The following is a 13974-nucleotide window of genomic DNA, read 5'->3' as shown; positions in this document are numbered from 1 at the left end:
TTTTGAGGGGAAGGTACCTGGATCTTTTTCTTGTGCATATCTTATCGAAGAAGTGTTCAAGGAGTGGGGTGTTAGGAGAAGAGAGAGAGGCTAACTTAGACTAGAGCACTTCAATAATCAATAGGAAGGTCCATAGGAAAAAAAATCTTTTAAAAGCTAAAAAAGCAAAACAAATCCAACACTAAAACTTAAGAAGTAACTTGTAATAATGCTAATTTGATACGTTACTGAGTATACTGATAGCCTTGATTGTCTTACTGCTCTCTGGAATGTATTTGCTGCAAATCCAATTATGTTTCAAGTAAAATTGGCACTTAGATTTTTTTCCTTTCACAAATGCCACATCAGTTTTCAAGTCAGTCCCAGCACTCCTTAAACTGCCCTGTGAACATGAAGTGCCCCAAATAAGATTTTGTGTTAATCACATAAATAACCTTTAACCTTCTGTCTAGAGGCAAGTTGGCATTTGTCCCAGAGCTCTTACTACAGAATTATTTCCTCTTACCTTGTCAGCTGCCTAGAAAACAGACTAGTCACTAGCTGGGCAGGAATGGGAAGGGTGGTCCTCCTTTCCAGTCCTTCTGCAGATCTGTAATCTCTGTCTTTGAGACAACCTTCCCACAGTTATGGTCACCCTGGGTACACCCAGCAAGTAGAACATGCTGCTCAGTTCCCTTCTGCTCTGGCTGCAGAAGTAGCTGCTGTAGCTTATTTTGATCCCTATTAAAAAAGCCAAATCATTAGGAAGTGCATAGCTTTGTGCTAACCTGAGCATATGTTTTTTCATGCTGATACCTGAATGGACATAATCATGTTAAATGCTTCCAGAAACAAGTAGGGAGGGAAATGATGGGGTGACAGGTGTATTTATAAACACCCCCTTGAGTCCCATGCCTCAGTGAAAATACCTGCCCACTTACCACCAGCCTAATAGCCAAATACCAATACAGATATGCTCCAACTCCAGAGCATGCCAGTAGCCACAGGACAATCATGTGAAATACAAAGATCAGAAAGCTACAGCAATATTCCTCCTTCCTGATAAAATATTCAGTGAAGGCTCCAGGAGGCAAAGGTAGCAGCTACAGCATTGACAGTAAATACAGCACAGAGTCATGCACACCATACGTGATTCCCTCACCACCCACAGGGTATGACACTCATACAGGAATAAATAAAGGACAGCATATATGGATGTATGGATGTCTGCCCAAGCTCAAGGTTTTACAAGCAGTAAGTCTTGTGTAGATGTGAGATGTTGCCAAGCTGCAGTAGGGGACATATGAATGAGTAGATAGAGGAAGTGAGGTGGCCATAAAACTCTTAAGTATTGGCTCACCTTCAGGCCATACTTTTCCACTACAAATGGTTGAACTTTTTACTTCAGGAGATCCACACAGTCACCTTCCTGGAAGGAGGGTTTGGCAATCAGTGACTGGACTGTCATGCTGGCTCCTTCACTGTTCTGCAGTCTGTCCTTTGCTCAGTCCCAGGCACTATGCTGCCTGGGAAAGTGGGAGTGAAAAGTCAGTGAGTGAAAGCTCTGGTTGGTCCTCTTCTGCAGGTTGTTCAGGTGGAGCATCCTCTACTTCTCACTGTCCTCTCCTGATACAGGAAGAATTAGGAGTCCTGTGTTACGGACAAAGGAAGTCCTGAAGAAAGATGAGGTAAAATCCAAGAGGGGTTTGGGCAGCTATACAGTGGCTACAGCCTTAAGTAGATAACTGCTGCCCTACTGTTCTTCACAAACATATATTTTGGTGGCTGCCACAATGACCATAAATCACTGCTGGAGTAATCCCACTCCCTTGTATTCTGAGGCAGCGGGACTCCTCAGTGTCAGGATCAATAGTGTTTCCATTCTCTAGGGACTCCTGATCATGGTTGCTCTGAAATCCTACAAATGGTGGAATAATATGAATATTGTACACTTCTAGAGCTTGCAGCAACTATCATCCCTTTCTATCACCCTGGGCCAAGGGGTGTTCCCTCAGTACTTTGCTCGGTTCCCAGATCTCCCAGTCTCCAGTTACCCTGCTCCTTTCCTATATAAGCAACTGTTTGTAGAAGGCTGACTGTGATTCAGCAGCAGACCACTTTTCTGGTCTTGCAAGCTCTAGAGTCAGTGCCCCAGCATCCAAGGGAGAAGGGTTTTTATAAGGGAAACTTGTTAGCATCAGAGAGGAAAGAAGGACAATAACCTATTTGAGTCTGAGAAAACTGGGGCAATCGAGGACTTGTCTGCCAAAGCCTTTTCACTTCACAGTCACTGCCAGGACATGTCAGAGTAACTATTCAGTTCTACTGCAGTCCCAGCAAGGATCTGGGACGCGGAGCAGCTGCAATATCACGGCACCTGAGTTACTGAGCACCTGCATTTTATCCAGGCGTTGCTGGATTTTCAAGAACTTACAAGAATCTACAAGAAAATTTGCAATTTTTCTGCAGTGTCTGAAGTTTCTTGCTTAATATGGGACAGTGATGGCTCTTTCCCTCTTGCCAGCCCCAGCTCTTGCTGAACCCAAGGAGGGCACTTGTCATTTGAGATCTCAAAGCCTGTCCGCCCCTTCAGGGCTCAGTCTTTGTGCAAGTGGACTGGAATTTTGGAGCAGTTGCAAACACATCTCTGGCATTCTTCTTGCAGTATGGGGGCCACCCCATTCAAGTGATGCAAGATCAAACTGCTGCTACATTTCATATCAAAACCAAAGCGCGTTGCTTTTGCACTTACCTTTCACTCAGGAAAGGACTGACTGACTCATGTCACCGGTGCTGTTCCAGCAGAGCTGCTCCTGCCGGCAGCAGGAGCGCTCGAGCACACTGACTCAGCTCTTTCTGGATGGCCACATGTGACTGGGAAGTACAGAACAGCATCCTCTGGGACACCTTGCACGCAGCATGAGCATGTGCTTACCTCCTGTCCTTCTTCTCTTTTCCATCCCTCTGAAACTTTCACACCACACCGCCCCTTACACTACTGCATCCAGCACAAGGAGGGGCTGGCTGATGTGGGATATGCGCACACATCCCGTACCTCGTTTGTTCCAGGCACCCCATCTGAATGCCCATGTGGGGTGCGTGTCCCATGACTGTCCAGCAGTCCCCTGTGCTTTGTAGATTCAAAGGTTGGTATGAAAGTAATCCTGTTTCCCACAGAATGTCTCAAGGGGGCCTTGGGAGGCCCTCCATGTGCTGGCCCAGATGACAGGGTGACAGGAATGCCAGACAGGATCACTAGAGCATCACATTGCTCTGGACACAGCACCAGCCGTGGGTTGCAGCCATCAGCTGGAGCTAGCAAAACTGGATGTCCACAGCTGTGCAAAGCACTGCTTCTGGCATCAGCACTCCAGACTGAAGGCCCATACTTGCTTCTCATGAACTGGATGCAAAAGGTTCATAAAAATTTCTGTCTCCTTGGGCAGAGAAGAAATGGACCCACAAACCTGCATCTGCAAGTGCAAAATGCCTGGAAGGAAGAAAGGGAGGGAGGGAAGGAGGGAGAGACAGAGCAAATATCTGATCTGTGACTTTTGTTTTCTCTGGAGAAGAGTTTTTTCTTCTTTCTTTGAAAAAAATAAACAAAAGCAGGCAGCAGAACATGTTCTGTCAAGTTCTGACCCAACTGTTTTGTGCAACAGTACTGAACAAAGGGAAGTTTGGGGTGTTGTTAAACTCTCCCAGCACACCCACTGCTAATCCTGTACTGGGGTACAGTCTCCCCTTTCCTCTCCCCTGACAAACTTTGCTCATTAGTTTCTGTCTTCACACCCAGGCTGACTTCTGCACCCTGATCTCCAAACAGTGACCTCATTGCCTTGTTCAGCTGGTGAGAAACTACAGTAAAATGGAAGAGGTAAACAAAGTGGGGGGAACAAATGGCCCGAAGATTTAGGAGGTAGGAATCTGCTCCTTGCTATCCTGCTCCCATTGTGTGCCTGAGTTTGAGAAAGTGCAAGCTGAGTCTTGACAAGCTCTTTTCTGTGACGGTTCCTCTGGAAACTCAGCTCAGTCCTCCAGATGGTGACTTGGGACAGACAGACCGCAAATTATATGCCAAATAGTACTAGACCCACGCTCCTGTCACTGCTACAAATTCTGTATAGCACTGGAATTCACCCACCTTCTGCAGCAGGAGCTCTTCATTCCCAGCCCAACTGTCTCACCAAGATCTAAATATTAAAAACAAAAGCCTGTGTTTTCAGTCGAGGTGAATTTGTGTCTGTTTGGTGCAGCCAGCAGTGTGCCTACCTCTAGCTGAGCTGCAGTTCATGCTCACACCGATTAGAGAAATAGCATTAACAGCACTCTGCCTATGAGGAGTATGTTCAATACTCCTACACAATGCAGCCTTCAATATCCTCCTTTTGGGAAATGTTTCAAAGTGTCACCCCATCCCTGACCCTGACAGACACCTCCAGGTCCTGGCCAGCAGCAGCTCAACTCACATTTGTCTTCCCAGACACTCAGTAAACACCTTTGTGTCCCTTTTCTTTAGAGGAAGGGGTCTTGCTGAGCTCACCCTGAAATATATTTCCCTGGACAAAAGGGCTGAAAGGTTAAGGAGCTCCAGGGGGTGGTTCAGCAGGGAGCTGGGGCAGTTGCCTGCCAGAACCAAAGCTATAAAGGCAGAGAGGGGCTAGGGACCACATCCAACACGGATGCTGTGAGTCCTGTCTTGCCTCCCACCAGCCCTGGGCTAAGAAGATGCTGGGGCTTCGGTCGTGGCCTTGCTCATTTTTCCTCTTCTTGGTTCTGCTCTCTGCCAGCGTTCAGACTGTGTCCTTACCAGGACAGAGGCTACAGGTAGGAGGGAGTGGGAGAGACCTGAGGTTGATTTCAGGAGGGGAGGAGGAGGGGAGGTTGTGTTTGAACCTCAAATGAGAGGTGGTCCCAAATTCCAACTACAAAGAGGCTGCTGTCTACTCTTGTTGCACTCTCCCCTTCAGCAGCCTCAGCTTTAGGGTGACTTTAGCTTTATAAGCCAGCCCCTAAGGAGCACCAGCATTTCAAGATAGGAAACAGACAAAAGCTTTTAGTGCTCTGCAAAAGCTTTTAACAGTGAAGTTTTCTAAGCCCACTCTGTGTCAGCAGCCACCAGATAATTACAGTCATGTCTCTTATGTTCAGTGCCTAGTTCAGATGTTTCAGAGGAAAGATGCATCCTGTTAGGCCAGGAGTTTTGCTCCTAAGCTCAGTACTATCCCCCTTAAAGACCCTCTTTAAGGCCAAGAGCTGTGTCAGGATGCCAGCTAAGGGCTTCTTCACTTGAGTAAATCTTTTATCCTCAGCAATTACAGCAATAGTATTTTTTGCTTTCAAATCTAGCCAGCTCGCTCTTACCCAAACCCTAACCTGAGCCCCAGGTTGCCTTTACATCACCCTGGGAAAGCCACAGGGAAATAGTCAGGACATGAACTAAAATCACAAGACTGATCCTGCTATGACTCACCACTTTCACTCCTCACTGAGGATGCCTGTGTCCGCTTCAGTTAACTTGCTACCACACAGAGCTGCACAAAGGCATCCTCAGCCTTAGCTCAGCATCCATGTGAGAGACAGATGTGGAACGGCTCCCGCAGGCAGCTTCTCTGGGCAGCAATGCCATGCCTCCACTGCACCCAACACATCCCCTAACCCTTATCTCCTAGCAGTGCTGGGGGTTTACAGTCAGCACAGCTAACCTAGAGGATTTCCAGCTGATGGGGATTCCCTCTTCCTCACACCTGCTCTGCTCCTGCCTCTCCCCCATTTTATCAGCAGGTCTTTGAGGCAGGACCATCCTTCCCAGCAGCCATCTGGAAAAATTAAATGGTACATAGCAGCCTGAGCACACAGAGATGCTCAGCATCCACAAAAGGAGCAAGGACTGAAGACAGTTACCTTCCAAATCTGGGGCTAGGCAGGATGTGTGTATGGTTGTACAAGAGCAGGGCAATCTGCCCGCAGGCAGAGCTCACAGCAGCTGTCTGCCTGCTGTTTTGGACAGCAAAGTCACTTCAGACAGTGAGAGCTGCTGGTCAAGCCCTTCCCTGTGTCTGGATGCAATGTCACAGGCACAGTGCTGTAAGCAGGCATCACTTTAATGTCCCGCCTGAGCCCTCAAGGAGGTATGGGAACTGAGGTACCAGGGGGTACAAGGCTTATCACTGGAAGCACAGGCATCACCCCACTCTCCTCCGTTTATCCCAGATGCTCCTTTCACGATTGCTGCCCCTGGAGTCCGAGTCCACGCTGACAGAAGAGGACACGAAGGAGGGATCCAGCTTTGGGCCTCAGCTGCTCTCCTCCACTCTCCCCTTCCTCCCATCTGGGGCTAGAGCTGCCCGTCCATCCCTCTGGCGCAAGAACCTCGCCAGTCGCAAGTGGGCACTGCCTGGAGATTGGGCCTGGAAGGCCATGCCCAGGGGTTGCTTCGGGCTGAAACTGGACCGAATCGGGACCTTCAGTGGTTTGGGGTGTTAGCTTTGGAGGGCCTCCGAGGTGAGAGGGCCAAGAGTGTGGGCTCGAGCAAGCGGGCAGGGAAGAAGTTCAGGGCAGAGTTGAGCGCACAGACAGCGAGGGGATGGGGCAGCGGGGCAGGCTGTGGGGCCACCACCTGCCAGCCGCCGGGGCAAAGGCCGGGACCGGGGCCGCCCCGTGCTGCCGGCGCGGCGCTGGCGCCGGCCGGGGCGAGAGCAGGCGGGCGGGACACCGCTGGGCGGCTCACCAGGCCCGCTTCTCCGCAGCCGGAGGGCTGCCAGCCTCGGGAACCAGCACCGGCTCGGGAACCAGCACGGCGCACGGCTGCGCGAAGCCCTGAAGCTCCCGGCCCGAAAAAGGGAGGCTGCGGCAGCGAGGAAGCGGCGCGGCAGTACGAGCAGGGGCTGCCCGGCTCCGCCGGCAGCCCCCTCCCCGCTCCCCGTGCCTGAGGACTCGCTCATTAAAAAAGCTGTACTAATTTGCCGCGTCCGCGCTCGGCGGTGGCTGCCCCCGGCCGGGGACCGGGGGGGAGGCGCTGGCAGGGCCCGCCCGGCGCCCCCGGCCCCACGCGCGGGGCCGTGCCGGCCCCTCCCCCCGCCATTCCGCGTGGGGCGTGCGGCACGCGCGGCTGCGGCGCGGTGCGGCCGGGGGGGCGGACACGGGTGAGGAGGTATCGACGGGGCGCGGGGCACAAGGGCCGCCCTAGCTCACCCCGGCCGCACTCTGCCCCCGCTAGAGCAAACACTGAGGCCTCCTGTTTGCGCTGAAGCTTCCCCCGAGAGCCTCCCTCGGCGGGCTGCGCCTGGGGCACCACCGACCCCGGCACGAGTTCGTAGCCCTGCTGCTGTGCCCCGCGAGCCATCACCATGTCCTGGCCTTTAAGAAAAGGTTGTAACCTCAGCTGGGTCTAAACTTAGCCACCAGCCCCTCAGCAGCGCCGGGAATAGCAGTGGTATAAGGAGAGTAGGGTTACGTTTGAGCTGCATGACCCCTCTCTTGTCCCCCACCCTGTACCTGCGTGGTTCCCCCAGCCTGCCCACCCCCCCCCCCCCTTTTATCCTCAAAGCCCTGTTCAACCGAGTAGCCACAGGGACATTCCAGCTCCCACCGCCCCCACCCGCTCTGTCAATCCAGATTTGCATCCCCACTGTTCCCACAACTTCGTCCGGGATGGGAGATTTGGGATTTGTGCATGCTCTGGGCGTTGTACCTAAGGTGGGTTTGTCCCGCCGCACTTGCCCCGCACAGAGCCGGAGGATGGAGGCGGAGGGAGCCCAGCTTGGGGGGGGGTGGGGGGTGGGGAGCCGGGCAGCGGCCATGCCAGGAGCGCTTCCTCCTCGCAGGCAGCCGGGGAAGGCGGGTCGAGACGGCAGACGAGCAGGATTTCCGCCGTCACGTCCCGCGGGTAGCGGCAGCACTGCCGCAGTGCCTCATTAAGATGGTGCTCACGCTGCCGCCCGTGGCCTGCCGGGGCAGCGCCCGGCCGGGGGCCCCGTCCAGAGCACGCCTGGATAAACCCACCCCAGAGGAGGGTCCCAGTCTGGAGGAGGGAGAGCTCCCAGCCAGGGAGAATGTACCAGTACCCATTTCAGGGGGAATGGGCAATGCCTGGAGACCCACTGCTCCCTCCAGGTGACCCCAGCATCCCTGCACCCCATTTGCCCTTGCAGCCATAGAGTCATGGAATGTTAAGGGGTTGGAATGGACCTTAAAGATTATCCAGTTCCAACCCCCGTGCCACGTGCACGGATGCCTCCCGCTAAAGCAGGTTGCTTAAGGCCTTATCCAGCCTGGCTTGGAACACTGCCACGGCTGGGGCATCCACAGCCTCCCTGGGCAACGTGTTGCAGTGCCTCATCACCCTCACAGTAAAGAGCTTCTCCCTAATATCCATCCTAAATTTCCCTCCTTTCAAGTTGTACCCATTACTCCTTGTGCCATCACTACAGCTCCTGACGAAGAGTCCCTCTCCGGCTTCCCTGTAGGTCCCTTCGGATACTGGATACTACTCCATTCAAGGGGGCACAGCCTGCAGCCGGTGTGGGCGGCTACGTGCCCTTTGTTACCAGGGCATACCATCATTGAAAGCAGCGCATACCATCTTCCGGAGTGGCAGCGAGCCCGGCGAGAACAGCCCCTGACCAGCTATCACCCGGGGGTCCCTCCCCGTCTCCTCGGGGGCAGCCGCCCATCCTCACCCTGGGGACACCTCCCCGCAAGGACCGGTGCATTTTTCACCACCGCCACTAGCACCACCAACCCCCTTGGGGTGGCTCGACGGGAATGTGATCGCTACGGACCCTCCGTTCCCGGCACGGGGCCTTTGTTAACGGGGGGCGGCGGGGCGGGGGAAACAGGGGGGGTCTTCGCCTGCCGCACCCGCAGCACGGGCGCACGTAGCCCGGTCCGGCCTCCGCGCTGCCATTCGTCGGCGTCGCGGCGGGGCGGGCCCCCGCCCTACCCTCACGCGGCTATAAAGTGCGGCGGAGAGGCGCTGCGCCACCTCCTCACTGCGCGCCGGGCGGTTCGGTGGCAGCAGGTACCTGGCGGGGGGGGGGGGAGATGCGCGGGGGGAGAGAAAGGCGGCGGGGGGCGGGCGTGTGAGAGCCCTCTCCCCACACACGCACACCGCCCACCGGCAGGGGGTGCGGCAGCCCCCGGGCGGAGCGCGGCCGCGGGACCCACGGGCACAAAGGCGGCGCTGCGCAAAATGGCGAGGGCGGCGTGTGGGGGGCGGTGAGGCGAGGAGGGTTAGGGGTGGGAGCGGGGGATGGTCGCCGGAGGAGGAGGGGGCGGATAGCTGTCGCGGGGGGGCAAGCGAGTTAATCGCCCGGGGCGGGGGAGTGATCGCCCGGGGGGGGTGGGGCTGGCTCAGAGCGCGGGCGCCCCCTTGCCCGCCCCCCCGCTCGCCCCTCGGGGCGGGCGAGACGTTAACGGCGCCGGGTGCGGGCGCGGCTGCCGGGGGCGGTTGTTGCCCGTTCCCCTAATGCCCCTACTGGTGGTTTCTGCCCGCAGGAACATCCCGAAGTGGTAAAGATGGTGAAAGTCGGAGTCAATGGGTGAGTGCCGGGGCCGGTGGGGCCAGCGGGGATTTGGGGGTGGGGGCGGGGGGGGCAAGGTCGCCTCAAGGGCGCCGGGGTATGATTTAGGGGAAGGGAGAGGTTGAATCCCGCCGATCCCGCTCCGCCGGCGCCCCCCGGGGCAGAGCGGTGCTGCTGACTCATTTCTCTTCGGATTCGGGGTGACTCACTCCGGAAGGGGCTGCCGTTGCACGGCTGCCCCAGTTTCCCTCCGCATTCCCGGGGATCCCTGCAGCCCCCCACCAAAAGGTCTCCCGGTAGATCGTGTGTCAATGGCGGCCCCGGGATGTGACCTTCTCGTACCGGGCGGAGGAGTAACCGGATCCCTGGGACTTTCAGTAAATTTAGCGATTGACCTTTCCGGGGCAGGGGTCGCTCTTAATCTTTAACCGGGGTGCCTTGGCCTTTGGACGAGCTGCAGGGCTCCCTCCCGCCCCAGTCGGCAGGGAGCAGTGGATGATCCCGAGGGAAGGCTGCCATGGACTGCCTCCCATGCCCAGCTGTGCTGGTTCCCTGTTGCGCCTCCTCACACGTCTTTCTCTCTCCAGATTTGGCCGCATCGGCCGCCTGGTCACCCGTGCTGCCGTCCTCTCTGGCAAAGTCCAAGTGGTGGCCATCAACGATCCCTTCATTGATCTGAACTACATGGTTAGTTGCTTTGCTGTGCCCCCTCTGGGCCTTTCTGAGTAGGGCTTCTCTGGACCTATTCTAGTAACTTCCCAGGGTCTTAGAGGATGATGGCAGCCTGGATGCCTGACTGTCCACTCCCCCTCTCTTTATTAGGTTTATATGTTCAAATATGACTCCACTCATGGCCACTTCCGGGGCACTGTCAAGGCTGAGAATGGGAAACTTGTGATTAATGGGAATGCTATCACCATCTTCCAGGAGTAAGTATCTTTTTCACTGTTGCCCCTCTGGAGGTTGAAAGCAAGTGTCTCATGGAGCAGCTCTTAAAATTTTGTCTCTCCTTAGGCGTGACCCCAGCAACATCAAGTGGGCAGATGCTGGTGCTGAATATGTTGTGGAATCCACTGGTGTCTTCACCACCATGGAGAAGGCCGGGGTGAGTATGCCATGGAGGCATAGGAGAGAGGAGATAGTGCTGCTTCTTCCTGTTGGGCTCCATATACAGAGCTGCACGAGATGAGACTGTGAAAGAGAAGAGATCTGAAGGAGCAAGCTTGGAAGGATCCTGAGTTATGTCATTTTTTATCTCTCCAGGCTCACCTGAAGGGTGGTGCCAAGCGTGTGATCATCTCTGCCCCTTCTGCTGATGCTCCCATGTTTGTGATGGGTGTCAACCATGAGAAGTATGACAAGTCTCTGAAAATTGTCAGGTAAAGAGAGAGGAACATGTTTTATGGCCTGGAGCTCTCACCAGCTGCCAGGGGTCTCACTTCATCTCAGTGGAAGTGTTGCCTCTGGCTGATGTGCCTTTTTCTCTCTACCCCAGCAATGCTTCCTGCACTACTAACTGCCTGGCGCCCTTGGCCAAGGTCATCCATGACAACTTTGGCATTGTGGAGGGTCTCATGGTAGGTCTGCAGCTTGGTGCTGAGGAGGTTGACCTACCACAGATCCCCTTGTGTGAGAGGGAAAGCATCTGTCCTCCCTTTGTCACTCTTCCTGGAGAGTATTGGCTGTGTTCTTATTCCTGTGCTCTTTCTTCAGACCACTGTCCATGCCATCACAGCCACACAGAAGACAGTGGATGGCCCCTCTGGGAAGCTCTGGAGGGATGGTAGAGGTGCTGCTCAGAACATTATTCCAGCATCTACTGGAGCTGCTAAGGCTGTGGGAAAAGTCATTCCTGAGCTCAATGGGTGAGTGTTGTCCCTTCTCAGGTGTCAGGAGGAGGCAGACTATTACTTAGGCTGGCAGAGGTGTGCCAGATGCTGTTCCTTGCTGACTCATGTCTCTCACAGGAAACTTACTGGAATGGCTTTCCGTGTGCCAACCCCTAATGTCTCTGTTGTGGACCTGACCTGCCGTCTGGAAAAACCAGTAAGTGGTGTGGATGAGGTCCTAACAACTTCCAGATGTGCCCCTGCTTCCTCTAAGCCCTGTATTGCACCTAGAATTGCCCTCTCTGCATTGATCTTGTTCTGAAGATGTGATGTTTGTGAAAAGAGCACCTGCTGGTGTGTTGCCATGTGTGTCTCCTCCCTCCCCTGTCCCCGGTGGACATTTTGTGTGAGTTGGGATCTGAGCATCTTGGATCTGTCTCCCCTCAGGCCAAATACGATGACATCAAGAGGGTAGTGAAGGCTGCTGCTGATGGGCCCCTGAAGGGCATCCTGGCATACACAGAGGACCAGGTAACTCTCAGCCTGTGGTTATCGGCACTTGGCTCATTTTTCTAAAAGACTGTTGTGGCAGCAGCTTTGCCAGGATCCTGGTTTTGGCACTTGGGGTACAGACTGGGCAACCATATGCATTACAATTTGTTGTGTTTCAGGTTGTCTCTTGTGATTTCAATGGTGACAGCCATTCCTCCACCTTTGATGCGGGTGCTGGCATTGCACTGAACGACCATTTTGTCAAGCTGGTTTCCTGGTAGGTGCAGCCTTAGCGCGGGATGTGGGTGTTGGCACAGACAGGTTACAGACTTGGGTCCTGTTGGTTACCACTGGTGATCCAGGTGGATACACACACCTCCAGTCTCACTGTGGAGTGAGATTGCTTCTTACCTGAAATTGTTATGGCTGCCTCCTTCCCCTCTGGGAGGGTAGGTGGGAGTTCAGTTGTGCGGGAATAGGGCAGAGGAGCAGGAAGACGAGGTGCAGGAAACGGGTCAGCCCTGACAGCGCTTGTTTTCTGTCCCCAGGTACGATAACGAATATGGATACAGCAACCGTGTTGTGGACTTGATGGTCCACATGGCATCCAAGGAGTAAGCTGAGCACACAGGCCCCCCTGCTGCCTAGGGAAGCAGGACTCTCCTTTGTTGGAGCCCCTGCCCTTGTTCACCACCGCTTAGCTCTGCATCCTGCAGTGAGAGGCCAGTTCTGTTCCCTTGTCTCCCCCACTCCTCCAACTTCTCCCCGAGCCTGGGGGAGGTGGAGAGGCTGATAGAAACTGATCTGTTTGTGTACCACCTTACATCAATAAAAGTGATCACCATCTGAAAAGCCTTGTCTTTCTGTCAGGGGGAGATGGGAGGAGGGGGCATGTACGTAACAAGCTACAGGCGCCTGCATGGCACAGTTTCTTCCAGCTGCAGTGAGGAGCTGGGGAGTGCAGCCTGCTGAGCTGCTTGTTCCACATGGGAGAGCCCAGAGTCCAGCCCCTGAGCCAAAACAAGGTGTGGTGCAGGGCTGTGCTCCACAGCAGAGGTGCATGGTAGGATGGAAAGCAGCTCTGTGGCTCCATACACCGAGCTCTGGATTTGCTTATCTGATGGGTGTACGCAGAATAAAAGTGCTGAGCAGATGAGTCTTGAGTTTGGTTTGGTAAAGGGGCACAAGAAACAAATTAATTCTTCCCCTGCCTCAGTGAGGGACAAGGAAGATACTCCTGGTGTTACAAGGAAGGTATTTTACTTCCTTTTACCTTTTAAAATGGATTGGCTTTGCCCCAGAGGAAATGGCTGCCTAGGGACGTGTCGGAGGCCATCATCGACATGGTGGTGGCCAGTCTTAATTCTGGCTTAATTCTGTGCGTAAGGAGGGGCAGTTGCAGTTAAGCTGCTGAGCAGCAAATCTCTGCAAGGTGAGTGTCAGCCCTCTGCCTCCCTGCATTAGTTCTGGAAGCATGAATGCTGCCGGGCAGGGACAGAGCCTTCCATGACCTGTGAGCACTAGGACAGATAAGCAATGCACTGCACACAATCACGTGGCCCTCCATTTTTAGCAGCTTAATTTAGCATCTCAGGGCTGATGTGTTCTCTCCCTGGCAGGCACGGCTGGAGCTGTTGTCTGGACCCTAACTGCTTTAGACCCTGATCTGGATGCTGCAAGGACATAAGCTGGAGGTCTTAACTCTCAGGATCAAGGTATGCTGGACATGATTTCCCAGAGCCACTTATCTCCAGCAGTTGGGCTGCCTAAGAATTAAATATTTGCCGGACTAGAGGGCGATGACTCAAAGTTATATTGCAAAGAGAAGAAGGTTGAATAACCTGCCTCTTGGATAGGAGTTGGGATTCTGAGCAGCTTGTTAGCCCTGGGACAGCAGAAATACTTGGATTACACCACAAATGGCCCCGTCATTGAAGCTTTAGGTAACTGACATGAAGTGGGAGCTGCCTGGTGCTGGAGCTCACCGGAGGCACAGCCCTCCCATGGAGCTGGGTTTCTGCTGGGGAGAGCTGTGTAGCCTGGAGACCTGTCAAGATTACAAATGAGTCTTGGGTTGGTCCCATCCTCTCCTTGATTGCTTGTGCCTGGGTGCTTTGAATGGCTGTTCTGTTTGTGCTGCTGCCTGCATA

The 13974-nt window shown here is 54.3% G+C and overlaps 2 protein-coding genes across 2 annotated transcripts; both read left to right on the top strand.

Annotated features, from left to right (window-relative positions):
* Positions 1 to 4707: 4707 nt before the first annotated feature.
* Positions 4708 to 6513, top strand: LOC102099396 (C-type natriuretic peptide 2-like). The gene is made up of 2 exons (XM_005523850.2): positions 4708 to 4806; positions 6193 to 6513. Exons 1-2 carry the CDS (start codon positions 4708 to 4710, stop codon positions 6463 to 6465), a joined length of 372 nt encoding a protein of 123 aa, XP_005523907.2. The 3' UTR covers positions 6466 to 6513.
* Positions 6514 to 8917: 2404 nt separating this feature from the next.
* Positions 8918 to 12676, top strand: GAPDH (glyceraldehyde-3-phosphate dehydrogenase). Its single transcript, XM_005523849.3, has 12 exons — positions 8918 to 9001; positions 9478 to 9521; positions 10091 to 10190; positions 10326 to 10432; positions 10518 to 10608; positions 10767 to 10882; positions 10999 to 11080; positions 11217 to 11368; positions 11471 to 11549; positions 11780 to 11863; positions 12004 to 12101; positions 12373 to 12676. Exons 2-12 carry the CDS (start codon positions 9499 to 9501, stop codon positions 12440 to 12442), a joined length of 1002 nt encoding a protein of 333 aa, XP_005523906.1. The 5' UTR covers positions 8918 to 9001; positions 9478 to 9498; the 3' UTR covers positions 12443 to 12676.
* The last annotated feature ends 1298 nt before the right edge of the window (positions 12677 to 13974 follow it).

Source organism: Pseudopodoces humilis, chromosome 2, assembly GCF_049639895.1.
Source record: "Pseudopodoces humilis isolate 2021_Gansu_Grassland_sample_001 chromosome 2, ASM4963989v1, whole genome shotgun sequence".
Classification (NCBI taxonomy): domain Eukaryota; kingdom Metazoa; phylum Chordata; class Aves; order Passeriformes; family Paridae; genus Pseudopodoces; species Pseudopodoces humilis.
The sequence above is the reverse complement of the archived record's forward strand: the minus strand, read 5'-3'. Positions and strand labels throughout refer to the sequence as shown.

What these genes read in the sequence shown, in the direction of transcription:
- GAPDH (XM_005523849.3), top strand. Translation starts at nt 9,499, where the DNA reads ATGGTGAAAGTCGGAGTCAATGG. An exon ending in GTCATTCCTGAGCTCAATGG is followed by an intron (nt 11,369 to 11,470) that starts GTGAGTGTTGTC and finishes TGTCTCTCACAG; the next exon opens with GAAACTTACTGGAATGGCTT. An exon ending in TGGCATACACAGAGGACCAG is followed by an intron (nt 11,864 to 12,003) that starts GTAACTCTCAGC and finishes GTTGTGTTTCAG; the next exon opens with GTTGTCTCTTGTGATTTCAA.
- LOC102099396 (XM_005523850.2), top strand. Translation starts at nt 4,708, where the DNA reads ATGCTGGGGCTTCGGTCGTGGCCTTGCTCATTTTTCCTCTTCTTGGTT. An exon ending in TACCAGGACAGAGGCTACAG is followed by an intron (nt 4,807 to 6,192) that starts GTAGGAGGGAGT and finishes CGTTTATCCCAG; the next exon opens with ATGCTCCTTTCACGATTGCT.